This window comes from Urtica dioica, chromosome 4 (assembly GCF_054948205.1).
Source record: "Urtica dioica subsp. dioica isolate 48M chromosome 4, U.dioica_male_clone48M_v1_H2, whole genome shotgun sequence".
NCBI classification, from domain to species: Eukaryota; Viridiplantae; Streptophyta; class Magnoliopsida; order Rosales; family Urticaceae; genus Urtica; species Urtica dioica.
The window spans coordinates 8,286,619-8,309,149 of NC_142759.1; the positions used below are offsets into that span (position 1 = coordinate 8,286,619).

General features: G+C 35.2%; 4 protein-coding genes across 4 annotated transcripts; all 4 read right to left on the minus strand.

Moving 5' to 3' along the window:
- Positions 1–432: 432 nt before the first annotated feature.
- LOC149400041 (synaptotagmin-3-like) lies at positions 433–3,214 on the minus strand. Its single transcript, XM_089610240.1, has 12 exons — positions 3,012–3,214; positions 2,818–2,916; positions 2,674–2,724; positions 2,474–2,597; positions 2,259–2,377; positions 2,087–2,188; positions 1,926–2,000; positions 1,754–1,830; positions 1,446–1,695; positions 1,035–1,370; positions 821–952; positions 433–747 (listed from the first exon to the last, which is right to left on the minus strand). The coding sequence occupies exons 1-12, from the start codon at positions 3,120–3,122 to the stop codon at positions 619–621; spliced, it is 1,605 nt and encodes a 534-aa protein (XP_089466366.1). The 5' UTR covers positions 3,123–3,214; the 3' UTR covers positions 433–618.
- A 4,274-nt stretch (positions 3,215–7,488) lies between these two features.
- On the minus strand, positions 7,489–11,380 carry LOC149400042 (synaptotagmin-3-like). The gene is made up of 12 exons (XM_089611433.1): positions 11,041–11,380; positions 10,630–10,728; positions 10,479–10,529; positions 10,268–10,391; positions 9,896–10,014; positions 9,669–9,770; positions 9,495–9,569; positions 9,304–9,380; positions 8,956–9,205; positions 8,155–8,514; positions 7,936–8,064; positions 7,489–7,839 (listed from the first exon to the last, which is right to left on the minus strand). Exons 1-12 carry the CDS (start codon positions 11,149–11,151, stop codon positions 7,711–7,713), a joined length of 1,626 nt encoding a protein of 541 aa, XP_089467559.1. The 5' UTR covers positions 11,152–11,380; the 3' UTR covers positions 7,489–7,710.
- A 2,967-nt stretch (positions 11,381–14,347) lies between these two features.
- Positions 14,348–16,569, minus strand: SCE1 (sumo conjugation enzyme 1). Its single transcript, XM_089611435.1, has 6 exons — positions 16,455–16,569; positions 16,320–16,424; positions 16,065–16,148; positions 15,156–15,308; positions 14,941–15,054; positions 14,348–14,664 (listed from the first exon to the last, which is right to left on the minus strand). The coding sequence occupies exons 2-6, from the start codon at positions 16,386–16,388 to the stop codon at positions 14,602–14,604; spliced, it is 483 nt and encodes a 160-aa protein (XP_089467561.1). The 5' UTR covers positions 16,389–16,424; positions 16,455–16,569; the 3' UTR covers positions 14,348–14,601.
- A 2,814-nt stretch (positions 16,570–19,383) lies between these two features.
- Positions 19,384–19,929, minus strand: LOC149400044 (uncharacterized). Its single transcript, XM_089610381.1, has one exon. It carries the CDS (start codon positions 19,927–19,929, stop codon positions 19,384–19,386), a length of 546 nt encoding a protein of 181 aa, XP_089466507.1.
- Positions 19,930–22,531: the final 2,602 nt, after the last annotated feature.

Below are 22,531 nucleotides of genomic sequence, written 5' to 3' on the forward strand. Positions count from 1 at the left end.
CGCATCAGGGTAGACATTTTGGTAAGACGTTCAAGGTTCTAAGAATACGCGATTACGTTCGCCTAAGTTTTTAAATAGTTTCTAGAAAATTTAGTAGCATGAATCCTCTTTGAAGAGGCACCATTTCCTTTTTGCGTAGAAAATTTAGTAGCATGAAACCTCTACCAAAATTTTTGCCACAAAATGAGTCTTTAATATAGGTAAGAAAATAATATTTTTCAACATTATGGACAATTTTATCCTGGGAAAAACATGGCTTGTTCAATACTACTCAACCCATTTGATGGATGACATTGATGCTGCTCATCTGCAATAAGAAAATCTGATAAACCCCAATTGCTCACTTCTATAAAAAAAAATTGGTTGTGCTGCCAGATTTCTAAAACATTATTTTTAAGTTTATTGGATTTAAACATGTTTCTTTGTGTGCTTATTCAATTTAACCCGGAGTCCCACTTTTAGGGTATACGCATAGAGATAGCCATTATTGTGAACTTATTAGGCGACAAAATTATGTTTGAACCGCAAGGCATGACTCCTTAATGCCATGGAAAAATATTAACAATCAATATAGGCAAAATATACACGTTGGGGTTTCCTCTTCCTGAGAGGAACAAGTCAAGCAATTTTCCAACTTAGCTCCACATGAATCTTGCCGTTTTTCGAATCGATTAAGTGGTACTTGTGGTTTATCCGTCCATTGTGCACCACATCTCTCAGATTAATCTCAACGCTGCCCAACGACTCCTACAACAAGAAATTCAAGTGAAATCAACTATACACACTCAAGAAGTAAAGAAGTGACCTCAGGGATCGATACCTTGGACCGCAAGCTAAGTCCCCTCCTTTTGCCAATCACCTCAATGCGGATCTTCTCGTGACCCGAGGGAGACTCCTCGAGCACAAATTGAAAGTCCTCATTCCAAACCGGGCATCGAGTCTTCTTCACGGACTAAGAGCCATTGCATCAACCACTGATTGGTTAATTAGCGAAGAAGAACAAGAAGTGACGAGACAAAAGACGGGTGTTTTACCTTTGTCTTCCTTTTATCTCCTCGAAAGTGGACCAAGGCAAAAGGGTTGTTGTGGCGGTCTCCCTCGACATCCTCGGCACCGTGGATCGTCACCAAAAGCACACCGCCTCCGATAAAAGCCTCATCGTCCTCGAACTCGCTCGAAGATTTTGCGTCGCTGTCTGCTTTAAAGTGGGCAAAAGTGAGCTCCACCATTATCTGCCCTCTCTTCTTCTTGTTCTGAGGGTCGTTCGCATCCGTGTTCTTCACGAGATCCACCGTGAATTCCTTCGTCTCGTTCGGTGTCAGGAGTTTCAGAGGGACTAATTGCATCCCTATTCTGTCATGTCCACCCACCTGTGAAAATAAGGGGAAAATCAATCGTATACCAAAACGAGTCGTGATAGATAAGCTTGTGAGTGAGATATGAACCTTGTCCCAGTCAAAGACGCGTAGCTCGAGAGCTTGATGTTGGGGGTCTTTCACAATAAGCTTGAACGTCTCGTTCCACACGGGATTTAAGTTGTTCATTTTGACACTGGTCCTCTTTGTTGCAAACCTCTCGCCGCAGAACCTGAGCTTCACATAAGGATCCGAACTTCCCAAAATGTCCTTCTTCGATAGCTGTGATGCCCTGATGATTTTCACATGCAGTATTCCCACCGGCTTCTTCACACGCGCCCTGAAATTGGACAAGATTTTAATCTCAAAAGAGACAAATACTCTGCTAATGAACTTACATGGAAGCGTCGAGCGTGGAAATTCGAAGAGCTCGAGGCCACAGATAGAGATTCGCTAATCGTCTTTTGATTTTTTCCTTCGCTCACAAAGAACATATAAGTTGTTCAGAATCAAAACAGAATAAAATCCAACATTGGTCAAAAAGGAATAAAGAAGACAAATTTTCCGAACCTGAACAAACTGGTAAAGACCGGGTACCGACATAAAGTCGCCTCCTAATATTTTCAAGCCAAAATCTACATGAGGCTGCAAATGATCAGAGATGAACATCAACACTTTTACCTTCATTTATTTAAATGCTCTTGTTTGTTAAAGAAAAATCACAATAATACCTTCTCCATCAAGGAAACCACTATGCTTGCAAAGCAGGGAAAAGTTGAAGCAAGAGGTTTCAAAGATATCCTCGGAACCGCAAAAATTTGTATATCAACCACCTGATAAACTACCAGAACAGTCAATGTTTTTTTTTCGGGCCAAATGACTGGAACAACCGTTAAGTCAAACCTGAATCGGGAGTCTTATAGAGAACAGTGTTAGTGTCAGAATAATGTTTGGATTGCCACCCCATCGAATTGGTGGTTCGATGACGAGCTCTTTCTCGTTCGTCTCGTACACTTTCACACCTATAAGATTTGTGGTAAACTGACCTTTAAAAAACAAAAACAGTCTGAAAAATCATTGTACAAAAAAAAATAATGGAGAACAAAAGCAAGACTCACCGGAAATAGTTGGTGGAAGAGTACCAAGAGTAAAGCTGTCAAGTTCGATGGATTCGATACAAAACTTTCCTATGTACTCTTTGAAAATCGGCTGTATCCTGTTTCGAATCATTTCTGAAATTGCCTGACCATTCAAACAAACCAAATGTGAACTGTTTCAGCGCTTACTTAGCTAATAAGCAAACAGATGAAAATGATACCTTATCGATGTAAGGCCACATTTGCGAGATGAATTTGTTAAGCCAATCTACCTGCACTTTAAGCCTCATAATTAATATACAAATTTATGGTCAAGATCAAGTTATTTTTCAATAAAAAAAGACACAGAGAGAGAAAAAACTAACTCGGTCGTATTCAGGGTTTTTGACCCACATTGGTATTTCGGGTACAATGTCCTCTAATGCATTAGTGTCTAATTCATGTATTGGCTTCAGTTTTGGTTCCTGCAAATATTTCTTCAACGAGTCATATAAACTTGAGAGTCTAGAGAAAGAGAGGGTAAAATTTTATTTGAAACCTTGAGAGAATGATATCATACCTCAACTTCACTAGGCTTTCTGTAAATAAAGAGAAAAAAACCAACCAAAATTCCACTGAAAACTCCAATGCCAAAGCCAAGAACTTCAAACAAACTACTCAATACACCCATGATTTCCGAGTCCGAAATTAAAAAGTATAAATTTCCGATGGGAAGAACTTGCGTGAAGGAGACTTGATCAATGAGGGGTTTTTTTTTTTTTTTTTTTTTTTGCGTGGGAAAATAGGTAAACGTAAGGCGATAAATGAAAGTGGACTTAAGGAATCAGAATGCCAATGACTCAATGAATTTTGTCGTTTAATGAAACTAGCTAATATAAAACGCCAAATATAAGCTGATTGAGGCGATGTGTTAAACAGATATTTGCTTTTCACTTACAAGTTACAACTTCTTAACCTTCCTTACTTGTTGCTTAGTACTAACGTATTTATTTTCGTTGCCAAAGTCTTTTTTTTTTAATATGAATATGTGGCCTCACATTATAAAGAACCATATATTCTCATGTACTATTGTAAGAAAATGATCCAGAAAAAGGGCGGAGATATTCTGTACACGATATGCATTTATATTCTGATTTATTTATTTATTTATTTATTTTTATTGTCATACCGAATACTCTCACTTTAATGTACCGGATTCTCAATACAAAGTCAATAAATAGTTTAGCTTTTCTAAGTCTTTTTTGTTTAATATATAGATTGAATTGAAGACGTGTTTTTGGCATAATTTAACACAGAATGGATGGAGGTTGATAAATCTTATTAGTTTTGTAAATTTGTAATAAAATATTATTTCTTAGATACTTTATCACGATTCACGTCTTAATATATGGCGGTGATAATTAAACCTATTGCTATTAATTTTGAACTTCGAAAAAGTGAGTATAAGTAAATGCAATATTTTCTCTTTAGTTTATGTAATAAAACTTAAAAAAAAAAAAAAACCTTGACCAAAGTTAGACTGAACTTCAAAGCTGCTTTTCTACGACGGGTATATTGTTTATTACGATAACATTTTAATAAGTTTATTTCTAGTTTTTTTTTAAAGGATTTCTAGTTTTTTTTAGAAGATCAATATTCCCGAGGGATTTGTGAATTATGATAAATAGAAAAATTAGAATGGTTTTTATTCTGATTAATTATTCGGCAGGGTAGTAAATTAGCAAATACTGATTTTGAACAATAGTCAACATTTGATGAATTTTACAATTTAGTCATTACTCATTAACGAAAATAAAAAGACCACACTACACTTATTACACTTTTTAACAAATTAAAAAAAAAACACGATCGATCACTTAATCAATGACAAAAAAAAAAAAGTATTCATATCCCACGGTTGATGGCATCAATAATAACAATTTCTATATTTTTTTTTGGTTAAAATTACATTTTGAATTTTTTTTAACTAATTTTGATTTTATTTTAATTTGACTTCTTTTGTTTTAATGATTAGTTATTTTAGATCTCTCTCTCTCTCTCTCTCTCTCTCTCTCTCTCTCTCTCATCTTCTTCAAATCATCATATTAAAAAGAAGGGTGAAATTTTGTATCTCATTTTATCTGTTTATAAGAGTTTATAGATTATCAGAAAGACAAACATTACTAATGGTCAATTTCGTAACACATTATTAATAATAGTTAATTTTTTTTTAATTACGAATACATCACATGCAAACAGATCGTAACTAAGCTGACAAAAAGCTTACAACAATCTTGCTGAGAAAGTGAAACAAGGAGAACTGTATAAAAAAAACCGCTCACAAAATCAAAATAAAATATTTGAATGGTCAATTACACTTAATAGGTAATTAATGTTATGATCAGAATAAATCATAATACCGAATAGAATATACAACACCGAACGGAATAGATTGTTCTAGGTGTGAAGGTGAGAAACCATCAGAAATATAAGTTAAATTTCGAATACCGATCAACATAACTTAAAAGGATAGAGAAGCGCTCGTTATAAAGATTAGTCAAATTAAAAACTTATAATGACTACGTAAGCACCAATAACCGCCCAGATAATCCACGAAAGATTTGAGCAATTACATCACATGATTAAAGCAATTACCAAATAATCACTTAGGACGTGAGAATTGATCAACCCACGTCCACACCTAACCCTTACATATAAAAAGCATAAGACCCATGCCGAAAAAGACTAGACACTCATACTGATCGTAACACCCACGCAGCACAGCATCGTTATCTTTATTTTCACTTGTACTTTGAATCCCTTTGCAATTTGGACTTCTTATGTTGAGATTTGTCTAATATAAGAATAATTCAATTTTTGCACTTGAAACATTTCCGAGCCTGTTCGGTATACTTGTGCATTCGCCGAGACAATTGTTGTATCTATTTTCAGACATCAAACGGTAATAACAACTCTTAGTATTGAGGACTATAATTAGTAAAATTTTCAATATAACTGATCTTCAAATTTGCGAGATTTGTAATAATAATAATAAAAAAAAAGTCACAACGTTGGCTACACCTACATGGTCTTTTAATATGCATGGATAGTGAAAGATATAATGGTCGATCCATATTAGTTGATATATATATCACGTTTCAATATTGATTTTTTTTTTTAATCTTCAAACTAGCAAAATTACATTCCAAACATCTAAATTGGCATCGTAACTTTTTTTAATTATTTATATTTATGTTGGAAAAGAAAGAAAGCAAAAGTGCCTTTGCAAATTCGCATTTGCAATTTTTTTCCCCACGTGGTTCTTGACTAGTCATTATAGCCCACATGTAGGCTAATGAGGCGTCGTTACATTCTTTCTACGGGACCTTTATTCTGTCGGTAGGAAAAAAAATTAATACTGAAACTTTTAAACGGAATTAAGATAATTGTTTTAAAATTCAAAGGACATTAATTAAACATTAAAAAAAAAAAAAAACTCCTCAAAGTGATATATTGATAAAAGCCAAAGACTTAGATTAAAAAATAACTCAAACAAAATTAAAAAACTTCTACAAAAAATAAAAAGTGGACAACAAACAATCATAAATACAACAAATAACATGTGGATTATACGTCTATGCAGTCAACCAATCATTATTAGATAACTACACGAATTAAGAGTGAAAAAACCGGACTTCGTCTATTGCAGATTGCGGTTTAAGGGGTCTCGCCCGACTGAGATACACACCCAAATAAAATAATATCTTAGATATGAGATCCAAATATGAGTGTACATTTAAAATCACTCCGATTAAAGACCGGGTGGTACAAAAGTCATATTCAATAAGTCTGGATTATTGAAACATAATAAAAAGAAAAGGCAAAATATGAAGAAAAGAATAAAGATAAAAACCTAGGCCGAGAGTCCTCCATTAGCCGAGACCGCATGAGTCTCTGTATCTCAGGGGAGACGACGACCCCGAAGATTGAAAGCACAAGTCTTGATTTTTTTGGGAGAGAGAGCGTGATTGATATTAATTAAACATTTTATCAAAGCACAATGTATATGGGTATTTTTAATTATCAGATCGGTTTATTGTTGTTTTATTAATTTCTTAAGATCATCTCCAACTAAAAAACTCAAAAATACAGTTTTTCGCAGTCCAAAATGCAATTTCTATCATATTAAATAGTGTTTCATCTCCAACTCAATATTCTATTTTTAACACCAAAAATCATATTCTTCATTACTCTATTATTTTAATAATTTAAACATCTTTCTATATATTACACTATAACCCATATTTATTTAACTTGTATACTTTGCATTCAATCATGTTATATTTAAAAAATAAAATAAACACACATATTATATATGACATGTAGTTGTTTAGTTCAAAATTTAATAATTAACATCATACAAAAATACTAAATTTTTTCTTTTATCTATATGTGATGTCATGTGATTTATTTTCTAGTTTCTTTGCAATGAATTAATGTAATTTTTTTTATCACATATCAAGCTTAATTATTTATATCGAATTAAAATAAACTAAAATAATTATATATGTAATTTTGTGATAAATTAATACAATTACACACAAAATATATAATTATAATTAGTATTGTAGTTGATTTATAAATATAAATAATTATTATATTATTAAAATCTCACTTCAAAATAGAGTGAAATAAATAGTGAAACTCTATACTTGTAGTTTTACTATTCTCCCACTCCATAACGGAGTGGGAATGGTGTTCCATTGGAGCAAATGTAATTTTATTTTGTCAAATCTCACTTTATAATTAAGTGAGTTGGAGATGTTCTAAGTAACTTGTTAACGAAACAAAAATAAGATCGATATGTTTTTGGGTATTTGTCACTAGTTTATAATAGCAATTGATACTTGCCTAGCTTGCTGAAGTCATAATTTTATAGTGCTATAGTGGGAACAAATTAGAAGTGGCTCACGAATTTGAGAATACATAAAACTCACTGTGATGGCTCCAAAATATTTTGCCACACAATTAGCTAAAGAATTTAGAACTCTTCTGAATAAAAAAAAATGTACATATTTTTTACTCTTGATGAATCATCTTATTACAAGAAAACAAAAGTGTACTTCTTCAATCAAGAAACTGTACACAAACCTTTTGACGGAATACAATAAATTACATTTCAAAATATAAATTGAGAACAATGAATATCTCCCCAGTTGCTTCTCCCAGAAATCATGAATACGTTATTCATCAAAGCCTAAAAAACATTCAAAAACTCCTCAAGCAGGTGTCCATTGAATCTCAATATGTATTAGCCCGTTCTTCGAATTGATCAAATGGTATTTCTCATTAATCCGACCGTTCTCAACGACATCGCTAAGATTGATTCTGATGCTTCCCAGAGATTCCTACACATCTCAAAGGACACACGACTAAGCAAAATCCGCGAAACTTGAAGCGTAATCAAACAAAATTTCAAGGAAGGAAAAGAAAAAAAAAAACACCTTCGATCGGAAAATAATTCCTCCTCTCTTGCTAAAAACCTCTACGTGAATCTTGTCATGCAGCGGAGGCTCCTCGAGCATGAATTGAAACTCCTCGTTCCACAGCGGGTGACGAGTTTTTTTCATCACCTGAGATAAAAAAAAAAAAAAAAAAAAAAATTAAATGATGCAACGTCCAAAGACATAGAAAGGCTTATAGTAAAAAAAAAAAATATGGACCTTGGTCTTCTTTTTCTCGGCTCTGAATAAGAGCAAAGCATAAGGATTGTTGTGGCTGTGTCCCTCGACTTCCTCGGCCCCACGAAGCGCGACCGAGAGCAGACCTGAACCTTCAGATCTCCGCTCAATCTCACTTTCCTTCTTATCATCTTCGCACGCTTCTTCCGAGACTTGGACGCTCTTCATGCTGTTTTCTTTGAACGGGACGAAAGTCAACTCCAGGTCGATATTTCCCCGCCTCTTCTTGTCGTCCTCGATATTCGTGTCCTTCAGCAGATCCAATGTGAGTTCCTTCTTCTCACGAGGCCTCAGCTGCCTCAGCGGCACCAACTGCATCCCTAGCCGGTCGTGCCCGCCCACCTAAGATTCGATTCGAAAACCCGCGTTCATATTTTAATATATTAAAAAAAAATTGAGGCCGGTCAAACCAAGTACGAAGTTATATTAAACCACTTAAAACTAGAATTGCCCGAACGATTATAATTATAGTTGTGGATCACCGAAACGATCTTACCTCACTTCTCATTCTTATTTTCATTTCGAGAATATCTTACTTTTACAGTTTTATATAACCTTTTTTTTTACAATGTATAGTTTCATTTAACTTTTTCTTAGTTGTTTGCAATTTCGTCAGCAATATTATTTGAAATTAAAAAAAAAAAAAATCAGGAATCTTTGAAAAATCGAGGTATTTATCATCATCAACTTCAAATGAGTTATTAGAGTAAATGATTTTCATCGATTTTTTCAAAAGGACTTGTAATTATGACGTTTCACGAGACAAGGCAAAGTCAAACCAACCTTGTCCCAGTCGAAGATTTGCAATCGGAGAAGCTGGGTCTGGGGGTCCTTGACAATGAGCTTGAAGGCCTCGTTCCACTCGGGGTTCAAAGTCTTCTTCTTCACGGTGGTCTTCTTCGCGGGCAAGCTCTCGGCGGTCAAGCTCAGCTTCACGTACGGATCGGACGCTCCCAACAAGTCCTTCTTCAACAGCTTACGCGCTCGCACCACGTTCACGTGCAATATCCCAACCGGCTTCTTTATTATCAACCTTCCCAAACAAAACAAAAAAAATTAAAAAGAAATTCATTAGTCATATCTTGTAGTTGTGTGATTATGAATGTATGTATATATCGTGTTTAAACTCACATGGAAGCGTCGAGAACAGGCAATTGAAGAGTTTTGGGCCACAGATAGAGGCTCGCAACTTGCTTCTTGATAGTCTCCTGAAAGACATTGGGGTAAATACAGATTGGAATTTTTTTTTTCTTCGACTGAATTACTATACGACACGATTCAAAATCCACTATTGAAAACAAAAAGTATTACCGGTGCAGCACCTGAACGAATCGATAGAGGCCCGGTATTGACATGATATCTCCTCCCGAAATCTTCATCCCGAAATCTACATGTGGCTGCCACAAACAAAACCGGGTTAATCATTCATGCCACGGAAACATCTTTTATTTATTAATGATTTTTCTCCTGATAAAAGAACTCTGCAATGTGCTTACTTTTTCCATCAACGACACGACAATGCTCGAGAAGCACGGGAAGGAAGGCACGAGAGGCTTCAACGATATCCGTGCCGTCGAAAATACTTGTAAATCTACGAGCTGTATCGATGCATAGTTAGTTAGTGCTTTGAACGATTATGTGTATATATATATATATATATATATATATATATATATATTATACTGATTTTCTGCTAGATATAATTTAGGCTGGTTTGATTGACCTGAACTGTTATGTTTAGAGACAAGACTTTTATCGCCAAAGATATGTTTGGATTCCCAGCCCACCTAATCGGCATTTCCATGACTAATTCATTCTCATTCGTCTCAAACGCTTTCACACCTATGAGATTAAAGAAGAAGAAGAAGAAAAAAAATTAAACAAAAAATAAATCAAAGGAAGTTCATGAGTGGTAATGCATGATGTTTGACTTATTCAGTAATTTTCAGCACAATACATGTTTGGCATTAACTCATAATCCGCTTGCTCTTTCGGACTGTAATTAACAACAATTTTAAATCCAGAAATTCGTAAAGATAACCTTTTGTCTCAAGAAACTAGAATCGAATCGGAAGAAAATCTATAAATTACTCACCATGGAAAAACGGCTGAAGATTTCCGAGATTTAGGCTCTCAAATTCGATCTCCTTAATCTTGAACTTCCCAAGGTAACTAGCAAATATGGGTTCTGCTGCACTGCTAATTATACTAGTAGCTGCCTGTAAATAAAATAAACTTTTTTTTCTTTTCCATATTTTGAAATGAAAAAAGAAAATTATATGATATAAGTTCTATAGTCATTGTACCTTCGCAATGTAAGGCCACATCCCTGAAACAATTTTATTCAACCAGTCAACCTGAAATCCAAATTTTGAAAAGAAAAAGAATATTAACAATGATCCTGATCAAATACACAATCGAAAAGAGGAAATTCGAGAAAAAGCCGGCGATACGTACTCGATCATAATCGGGATTCTTCACCCATAGTGGAATTTCTGGCATCAAATCTTCCAAGCCATTTGTATCCAACTCGTAGATTGGTCTGGTAATCGGATCCTGTATTTCGTTACAAAAAAAATAAAACAAAAAATTAGAACTATTCATACTTCAAGCTTCTATTCTTTCTTTTTTCTTTTTTTTAAGAAGCTTCTATTCTTTTAAATAGAACTTTACGTCATCACCAATGTAATCAAATAAAAAACTTCCTGGCCACAAAGCTTATACAAAATTTACAGCAATGAGTTTATGAAATACAATTTTGCAGAACGAAACAACACACACACATACAAGAAATAAAAATTGAATTTGGTTATATAAAAAAGAAAAAGAAAAACACATTGCATGAATAGCAGTTACAGAAATGCTTACCTCTGGTTCTTTGGGCTCAGAGTAAATGAAGAAGAAGAATCCGAGTAAAAGCCCGAGAGGCAATCCTATTCCGAAACCAATAATCCCCAATAGACTGCTCACGAATCCCATGTTCCCAAAAGCCTCCAAAAACAATCTTTTCCACAGAAATGGTATTAATGTTTTGAATCCAAAACTACATTCATTTCATGCAATAACATTTTCTGGTCTCTTTGGCGATACATTCCAAGTCTTGTGTGACGTTTGAAACCAAAGAAAGATGATTAAAAGTTGATGCGACACGTTTGTTTTGAAATCTGAACAAAACAGAGAAAGAAAACCCGTGCTTAAGTTACGACGTTGTCAATATTATTTAAAAAATAATAAATCGCATGTAACCTATGAAACGAAACCAGGTGTGTGTGATTGAGACGTGTTTGAAATTACTGGGATGTCCTTATCATGTACTTACCGTGAGCACACGTGTCCTGATACCTGAAGCAAATGTCTAATCTTGGAAAAATTAATTCTTGATTTCAATTCAATAACATATTCCTTATATGCGAAATTCATGGCACGTATTTTTTTTTTTGGTTAACCTAAAGGGCTCTACTGGAGAGATCTGAACCGTTAGTCAACATGATTCGAGAGATTGAGATTCATATAAGTACTGTTATGATATTATCTTATCATTATCCTTCATTAAATGCCTTCATTGAAGCGTCGACTTTTGATTGTAAATCGATTTCAAGCCTGGCCCGAAAATCCAATAATTCTTCTCTTGATAAGTATAAATTTAATGTAAAATTAATTCTTTTCTTCGTATAAAACTAGAAATTATGATTTTGAAGGAAATAAAGATTTTTTTTTAAATCATGCAAGGGTATTATTGTTAGTTAGTCAAATACGTACACCATTTTTCGAAACAACACTAGTCGTATTAAATGTGTTTACGGGTCGAGTCTTATACCCCGGATCAATCTCCAAATATATTAGACCATTTTGAGTTATTCAAAAAGCTGGAACAAATCGAACCAAATAGGAAAATATATTAAAATTAAACCACATAAACGAGAATTGCCTATATCAATGTCGTGGAAATCACCCAAACGATCTCACATTTTTCGAGTATCTCATTTTTACAGTTTTTTTCTTAGGTATTTATAATTTTATTTGACTTTTTTTTTAGTGTACAGTTTCATTTAACTTTTTCTTAGTTGTTTGCAATCTCATCAAAAAATTTATGTAAAATTGAAAAAATGAGAAATTATAGAATCTTTGAAAATCGAGATATCTTCAAATAAGTTAGCCGTGGAATTTCTCCTTTGATTTGGCATAGGTGTTTATATGTGAGTTAGGCTGTTATATCTCATAGGGAAATTTAGTGTCTATAGGGTCGCTACTTTTTGGACAAAGATCTAAGAGCACGAGTGGTTCGATCTAAGGTCGGACCAAGTGATGGCGCTCATGTCAATGTGCCTTGAACCTGAGGTCTTAGGCTCGAAGTCAAAAGAATTATTCGTGAAATTTCTCCATCGAGTATTTAGATATGAGTTCGTCATGGGTTATCTTCAAATTTGGACTTTCCATTGGGTCCAAATATTGAGTGCCAACGAAGCAGTGGAATAGCCTGACATTTTAAGAGTCCGTTTGGAACCCAAAAAATGTGAACTAAAATAAATGAGAATTTGTTGTGTTTATCTAAATTTTATTTTAATTGAGAAAAATATGACAAAAAATTAATTTTCACCACTTCTAAACATAAGAATGGATTTTGATTTTTTCAAGTATTCTCTCTACCATTTTCATTTTCTTTTAAATTTTGGGTGATGAAATAAAACCTTGTCTCCATTCAACAACTTAAAGTCATGTTAGGTTTTCATTGTTTTGACAATTATCCTTTATGATAAAAAAAATAAAAAAATAAAAAAATAAAAAAATAAATAAATAAATAAATAAATAAAATAAAATTCAAGGGTAATGTGGGTGAATGAATGCTCATTATGAACGAACCTAGACTAGAAACTAGTTTTGATTAAGAGAGAAATAAATTTGCCTTATTGTGAATAGGTGGCTGAAGTTCAATGCAAACAAGAATTTAACAGGAAGATTCCGTTTCTAATCAAAAGGGTCGCTTTCATTTCAAAGTTGTGTTTCAACTTTCAAGACACAAAAAAATATCACTATTGTGTTAAGTAAACAAACAGTTTTAGAGTAAGCATTACATAATCTCCAAAAAGTTTTTTCTTTCTTTAAAAAAATACTATATTTTTCATGAAGATATTTTTATTTTTAGACTCGCAAAACGAATGCGTGTTCATCTTCGTTCGCCTGATAAACACCAGTGGTGAAGATGCCTCTCGCTCTACAAACGCATGCTCTGTGGATGCCGCTCCAGATGGCACCGTTCGAGTGGACGCTGTCTCGGGTAGTGCCGCCTTGCCTGGTCCCGTTTCCACTGATACCACCTCACCCAGAGCACCAATGTCAAGAATCATCATCAGCAACGCAAAAAAAAATGTGCGTTGATTTCTGGTGAGGAACGGAGGAAAACAAGGCGAATATGTGATGGAATCGTTTTTGCCAACCCAACACGGGTGAAGGGACGACAATTCAGTCAGAGACTCTTTTAGCACATCAAGTCTGGAGAACGGACATCGTTTGGTCATGTGCGACCACTTGATCGATTCTACATGAGCTCGCACTCGATGGAAACCTGATGGCCAAAAATCTGGAAGCTTTATGATGGCTTGGCCACTGGAGGTTTTTCCTCTTCAGGCAAACAGACATGGTTTTCTACTACACCAAGTGGTCATTTAGACCAAAAATGTTTTAATCGGCTCCTTAAATAATAGTCTTTCTTCAATATGTATACAGATATATCAACAGAGGGATTTCAAGCCAACCCTGGACCTATATGTATTATGAACACAGACAAGGCCAAACAAAGCCCAAATCATTACCAAAAAACCACTTCAAAAATGCAAAACACGAACTCTCGGAAAGAAGTGCAACGAAATAGTATATTTGAAACTATCAGTTACCATTTACCAAAAAAAAAAAAAAAAAACACACCATTAGTGGTTCCTCAGTAAAGACGAGTGATCAGGGACGGAAATTTTGTGTGTAAAGGGCAATTACATTCCAAAATCGCTAATGTCAGTGCCCTTGATGTTAGATCACCAGCAGCAGCCCACTTCCACTCATATCTTTTAATTATTTATTTACTTAGCAATATCGTGAAAGTGGCGAAATCATAATTATTGCAATCATGCTTTTACTAATAAACATGCTCACAATAAAACACATCAGACCAGAACCAGAAGCATGACAAATGTGTTTCTATTGTGCGTGTTTATCATTCACACGATGACCAACGAGTATCATTGGATAACTAGTTTTACTAATATTGACACGAGTTAATCAAGCACTTAAGTAAGCTGCCGTAATAGACTAACAGTTGACGGCAATAAGCAATCGCAAACATAACTGCAATCTCATACAAAAATTATTCTTGGCATTAAAAATAAAGAGGTAGCTGATGCAATCAAAGTACCAAATCGAATCACACTTGCTTCGCAATTAGACAAGGGGTGGATATTGCTTAGACTGCTGCCTAACTCTTTTCTTGTATTCAGTGACATCCTGGGAAGAGAAGCAAAAAAAAAAAAAAGAAAAAAAAAAAGAGAGAGAGGTAAAATTTAGCTGAAGAATAAGAAGCAATATCACCCAATTCAGCTCAAAATTGCCAATAAGCTTTGAGCACACAAATTGACACATTATTAATTCAAATTCAAATATGAGTAAAAAGCAAGAAACTACATTCCTGTTCCAATTAGGACATCTCCCAAATTAAATACTTCATTTAACATTAAAAGCCGAAAATTCTTTCAATTGAATTCGATAACGGGGTAAAATTACCTGGATGAAAAGATGATAGCCTTCTGTTTGTGCAGGATCAGCAGGATTAGGCTGATCAAGCAGGTCCTGGATGCCAACAAGTATCTGCTTCACCGTTATAGCTGGTCTCCAACCCTACTCGATTAATAAACCAACAACCAGGTTCAGGGATTTTCGGTAAACTAACAAAAATTTCGATTTAATATTCAAGGAAACTAAAAGCAGAAGCTACTTACACTGTCCTCGTTAAGAATTGATAGGCAAACTGTCCCAGATGGATAGACATTTGGATGAAAGAAACCCGGTGGGAATTTACACTTCGGAGGCTTGCTCGGGTAGTCTTCACTAAAGTGAAGTGTAAGTGGGAAATAACCTCCCTCCCAATCAGTCTGAAAAATTAAGCGTAGCATTACTTAAGCAAAGAATAAAATGAGATTAAAAAAAAAAGACAATGACAGCATGAGATTACGCAAAAATAGATCAACTACATTCAAAACTAGAAGATCCACTCATGGCTTATTTATGGGTGAAGTCAATTTTCCCCTATTCCTGCGACGGTCTACTTACTACTCTTATAATCAGTTCTGATACAAACTTAAATGGCAGAATCAGCCCAGAATATGATCAATTTCCCAAGAAGAAACAAAAAGCATACAAATAAGAGCTCATTCTAGTCATAAGTCATATAAAACTAACTGTACCACAAGGTGAGATCCCATCTGAAGTATACAGACAGAGGCCTCACAGCCTGCAAAGAACGAGCAGTAACGATAAATGGTCAAAGTAAACACTTCCAACAACGAGTAAAGAGTCATGAAATTGACTGCGTGGAAACCCAATTTGACATATATTATGAACTTCCAGAGTAAGGCAGTGAAATCCTTAGACTTATTCTACTTTCGCACAATTAATCTGATCATATGCTTTTCGCTGTTCGAAATTATGACATGGAGAATAATTAAATCCAGCATGGACTGATCAATCGGAAAATAGATACAAACTACTCTATCATCACACCATTTCTACATCGACCAAGAAATAATAGGACCAATGCGCTGAGCAAAACCATCCAGAATCCAAATCAACCTAAAATGGATACTAAGGGTTTCTCTGAAAGAAATTGGGGGAAGGAAATAAAAACTTACACCGGCCTTCCCGGGGATTGTGCAATTCCACACCATCAAATTGATCGTACCATCAGCCAAAGTATCTGGCTTCGCCACAAAACCCTAGAAAGTCAAGCGCCAGAAATCATTAAGACAAAAAAAAAAGTAAAAACTTTTCCTAGCAAAAAAAATATGAATCAGAAGCGGAAAACCAAAACGTTTCATTCAAAGACTATATTACAAAAGAAAAAGAAAAATCGAAAAAAGTGTACGGTCGAATGAAAGAGTACGGACATGGGGATGGTTCCGACGCCACGATTTGCGTTCCTCTGCGAGACGGCCACGAGCAATACCACCCGACATGATTCCACTTTCTCTCCCTGAACTGAACTATCTGCTTCTCTCTCTCTCTCTCTCTCTCTCTCTCTCTCTCTCTCTCTCTCTCTCGCGTTCTTTGATCTGCGAGACTAATTCCTCTTATGGTTTTTTTATATAAGAAAGGGAGAGAGGGAGATGAAACAAAGCGTTGCCCCGCTTTCTTAATATTCCGATTCTGCCACTACTTCAGAATTTAGTAAACTTACGGTCCAGATTTATTTCACTTTAATGTACGGTTGAGATTCGATTAAGTAATTGGTGCGAAGCAGCTAAGTTGACTAAGACCGATACGCTTTAATGTTTAGTTCTTCGACTTAATAAACTGGCTTTGGAAACTCAATCGAATTGGGGGGTCTTTCCTTATTCGTGTTGATCATATTCTCGCGTGAGAGCTACGCCATAGTATCAGTGCCCCACTTCATCACTAGACAAACTTGTTTATCGACTTGGAAGATTAAAATAGTGATATATGTCGAAAGTTATGATTGTATTGATATATCGACACTGATACCACTTCATCACTAGACAAACCTGTTTATGGACTTGGAAGATTAAAATAGTGATATATGTTGAAGTTATGATTTTATTGATATATACTATCGACTGACATATCGATTAATATCCTATAAAAATATGCATATCGATTATCGATAATATCGATGGTATATTGTTGTATATTGTGTTGGATCTTCTGTGGCATGATTTAATTTGGTATAACAATTTGGTTAAAGTTGTTCAAGACAAACTGTAAGAAATTGTTCAAGACCCGAATCGCTAAAAGTCACTTTTCTTCCCCGCGAATAAAACAGAAAAATATCTTGTTTCCAGTTTAAAAGATTATGAAAGATATTCTCAGATATTTGGTTTACGATGATAATAACATATTAGCGAGAGATTTGGTGTTAACCGAATAAAATTCTTCTAGGGTTGAATTAGGTTAATCATTTTTTTATGTTTTGTCAATTCATGCATACCTTAGCCTCGAACCAGTCTATCTGCTTCATCAGCAACTGGTTCAAGATACGTGCTACTGCTTTTATGAATTTGTGCAGAGTTTGTGAGTGCGTGTTTTGCATTGACGTCTTGTATCAATCTTCGAGAGAGGATTGCATAGAAAAAAGATAGAGTCTCTGATCTAAGGAGAACTTAGATTGTCATCCATTGGAGAGATAAAAAAAAGTAGGTGTTTGAGAGGGAGTCTGAAAACCTAAATATTGTACCTTTGATTATTGAGATAGTGGATCGTTTTTCACCACCAGACGTATCAGTTTCCCTAAGTAGGTACTTTATCGCCGAAAAGAACTACCAAATCTCAATATCCTTTATTGCTTTCTGATTGATTGATTGTCTGATTGTTAATTTATTTAATCAATGCTAAAAACAATCAGTTGCTCAACTAGTTGGTCCACCTACTAGTTGAAAAACCCTCTTAAAACACGTTTAGTAATTTCATATTGCTTACCGACGAGCATTCCGACTAATATCTTATAGCAAAATATAATTACAAATATGTGGTATATTTATTTTTTAACATGTATATAATATATACCAATATGTCTAATAAATATACATAGATATATGTATTTATATATATATATATATACATATATATATATATATATATATATAAAGTAAAGAAAAATTATATAGACTAAGCCACTTGAAACGTGGAAATTGTAATCTAGCCAACGTTTCAGCTAAGTTTCAAACATAGCCACAATTGATGACGTGGCTTTTATTAGTCATTTAAAAATTTACATGTTTATACTTTGTTTAAAAGTCGGCTGAATATCTCGCCATTTATTTTGATTTATTTTCGTTTATTTATTACACGCATAAATAAAAATTAACGAAAATTTATTGACGATTCACGAGTTACTTATTTTAATCAATATTTAATTTGTTTCTTATATTATATTCATTAATGATTTTCCTTTAAATATTCAAATTTGAATTCAAGTGTGTACTAAGTCTGATGATGATGTTGACTTTCTTGTTAGTAGGACTCAAACGTTGGCTACTGTTTTATTTTCACTCATTTAAACCACACAAGGATAAATTCGAGATTTCATAGTCGTAAATTTCAGTAAATGGCTAGATTACAAAATATACCAAACGTGGGCTAGATCTTAAATACCACGTTTCAAAAAGGCTACGTTGCTAGTTTGCCCTAAAGTAAAAGCAAAACAAAATACTCGTATCCAAAATGAAAGTCGTGCATATGTTTGCACAAAAAAAATTGGTCACTTATATATACGCCTAAAAAAATCGTATATACGAGTGAATACTAGAATGCAATTGTGAAGAAATAAAATGTCCCACGTGAATTGTATACCATCTATTTGGTAAGAGGAAAACAATATATAAAGAGGAATGCAATGCTTTATAATTTGAAAGACATCCACGGGCCTAATATTAATATTAGGCCCGTAGTAATAATTAAGCATAGTTCAAGACCATGATAAAAAAATATAATTTATTTGATTTAAGAAAAATATTATCGGTATTTAGTGGGTTATGTAGGTTTTTGTATCGAGTCTTTCCAGTTTTTGATACACCGAGGTATACAATAGGTATTTTAAACCTTCTGCTTGGTTCAATTTGATGCTACTTAAAATGCCCAAGCTACCACATTCTAAAAAATATTTTCGTGAATCTCCCAATTCTTTATCCTTCTTATTAGGATTAATTCCGCTTTTACCCCCTGGACTCGTACCTCGATTTCATTTTACCCCCTGGACTCGGGATTGTTGCAGAACTAATCTCAGAACTCAAACACGTGTTACAACTTGCCACTTCCGTCAGTATTTGGACGTTAAGTTTAACTTTTTGATGATGTGGCAATATTTTAAAGAGTATTAGAGTATTTTTTATTATTTTAAATACTTTTAATATTTATCAAATTCAATATATTAATTGTTATTATAGAATTATCTATTATTCTCTCTCCCTCTCTCCAGCTTCCAATTCATCCGGTTCCTCAGCCACTCGTGTCGGGAAATTCCCCGCTGCTCTGACAAGTCTCGACCTGGCGGTGATTGTTGTTGATGCACAGAGACTTGCGAGACCAGGCTCCGAGGGTGAGCCCGAACGGGGCTGTGATTGGGCTCCGACTATGCACGTCGGGGCTTCCCGAGAAGGCTTGCTCGACTTCTTCGCCGTCCTCGACGGAGGCCACTTCGAGCGGCGGTCGGCTTCCGAGGGACAAGAGCTCTGTGGCGGCGCTCTTCTGGGTTTTCCCGTGCGGGCCGAGAGGGCTTGGATGGTCCCGGAGCGAAGACCTAGCCTTCAGGGAATGGTGATGATGTGGACTCTTCAGAGACCCGTTCAAGGTCTTGAAGACTCCGATTTTCTTTCTGAGGGCTCTCGGCGGCGGAGTATTTCTCGGCTCTCTGATGCCCGATTTGCTGAAGAGCCTTCTGAGGTTGTCAAAGTATTTCTCGGCTCTCTGATGCCCGATTCGCTGCACCACTAGAGCCTTCACGTCTAGGGTTTCGAACCGGGTATAGCTTTGATCGACAAGCATTTCGCCGAGCACCAATTCACACAAAAAAAGTCTTGAAGCTTCAATCCTCAAACCCTAAAATAATCAAGTCTCGTTCTAATAACAAATGTTCATATCAGGCGATAGAGGCCCTCGATCCAGAGCATCGATGCTCGGATTACTGGAACAGAACAAATAGCGATGCGAAAAGGCAGGCAATCGAGCCGACTTCCTCTTCAGGAGGAGATCAGAAGACCAAACTCTTTGGCTTTAACTTAGCACAGGAACAGAGTCCCGGGACAGTAGGAGATGATGATAACCTAATCGATGACGAGGCAAAGATAGTGGTCAGAGGATTGTTGAGGAAAGCGAGCCCTGAAGAGCTGAAGACACTGCACCGAGTGTTCCACGGCCAAGAATCCCGACTGAAAGTATCTTTTGCAGAGTTGGTTGAGGAAGAAATGAAATATTTATTTTTTTAATAATTAATATATCTAATAACAATATTTAAATATTAAAAGTATTTAAAATAATAGGAAAATACTCTTATACCCTTTTAAATATTGCCACGTCATCAAAAAGTTAAACTTAAAGTCCAAATACTGACGGAAGTGGCAAGTTGTAATACATGTTTGAGTTCTGAGATTAGTTCTGCAACAATCCCGAGTCCAGGGGGTGAAATGAAATCGAGGTGCGAGTCCAGGGGGTAAAAACGGAATTAATTCTTCTTATTAAAACATGTTATCTTATTATGAAAAAACTGATTTTATAGTTTTTTTTTTGCTAATTTATATAGTTTTATAGTTGTATTTAATTTTTTTCGTTTACGATTTCATTTAAATTAATGATAAAGTTATATGAAATTAAAAAGAAGCATTATATAATCTTTAATAATTAAAAATATTCAGGGAATCACACCTTCAAATGATATATTTTGTAAAATTTCCCCATATTGAAAAAATGTCCATTTAGATTAATAACTAAATAGCCATTAAATAAATGGCGGGCTAAACAATTAGCCAAAATAACACCCTTACTTTAAAATTATAGCCCAACTTTTTATATATTTAGGAAAATAGCCAATGTATCATGACAACATTTCAATATTCTAATAATACCCTTATGTTAATATTATTAACTATCATAGTAAATAATATCATCCATAACAAAAAAAAATTAGTAAATCTAATTAACAATAACAAAAACTACAGTAAATCTTATTTGTCGTAACAAGAATAACAGTAAATCTTATTTACCATAACAAGAACAATAGTAAATCTTATTTACCGTAACAAGAAAACAATAAATCTTATTTACCGTAACAAGAACAAAAGTAAATCTTATTTAGCGTAACAAGAACAAAAGTAAATCTTATTTACCGTAACAAAAACAATAATAAATCTTATTTACCGTAACAAGAACAATAATAAATCTTATTTACCGTAACAAGAACAATAGTAAATACGATTAACCGTAACAAGAACAATAGTAAATACGATTAACCATAACAATTTTGAGTTAATCTAACAAGAAAAACATAAAAGATGAGGACTAGTTAATCTAACAGTAAATACGATTTATTAATTAAATCCGTGAATAATCGATGACAGTAAATCATATTAACCATTGAGTAAATCATTCCTTATAAATTATTAACCATCCCAACACAACCATTGAAGAACCTTGCTCTTCTCCAGACTCGTCGCTATAAATGGGTGAGTCGACTTGGTTCAGCCGAACCCTATACGACTTGAAAGCCGTCGCGCTCACAGGGAAGATCATGGTGGTTCTAGCGGCGACTCAGAGAAGAAGAAGAAGAAGAAGCCGACTCGGCACCGAGCCGGATTCGCCGGAGCCGTCGTCGTCGGTGATTCGTCTTCGCGCCGGGACAGGATCCAAGCACCGCCGCGGCGGCGCTCCACCAAGGCCTCGATTCTTCCGTGCTCCGATCCCTTCCAGCCCTAGTTTTTCGCGCGGAGGATTTCAGCGACGGACTCGAATGCGCGGTTTGCCTGTCGGAGCTCGCCGACGGCGAGCGAGCCAGGCTTCTGCCGAAATGCAACCACGGATTCCACGTGGATTGCATCAACATGGAAACCCCCTTCCCTTCCGATTCCCCATCTTGCTTTGGTTGGTTCAACTTCTCCGGAGACTCCATCGGAATTTCGAAATTCCTCATGAGAGATATCCGATACTTAGTGTTCCACAACGTATACCTAAAATCATTTCGCAAAAAAGATTCAATTTATCTTGCGAACCAATACAAAGTACAGAAAACCAAGATTCAATCTCGCCCTACCCGGTGATGATGGACGAGACGAGTAGGCGATCCAGATGAGCTTTGGAGACGGTGACGGTGATCGAGAACTGATCGGAGGGAAGCAATCTGAGGCGGAGAAAGCCGTCGGAGAAGAATTGCATTTGGAGACCGTCAAGTAATCGAGATCTTGTTCTTTGGTGCGTTCTTTGTCACTGTGAATTTGGGGTAGAGATATTTTGGGAAATTCTAAGTAACGTGGGCTATTCCTCTAAATAAAATAATAGTCTGGCTAGTATTTTAAACTACCATTTATAAACCGGCTATATGCTAATAAAGATCTTAAATAATTACTTAGAATAGTAAAAAATTTAACCAAATTTTAAA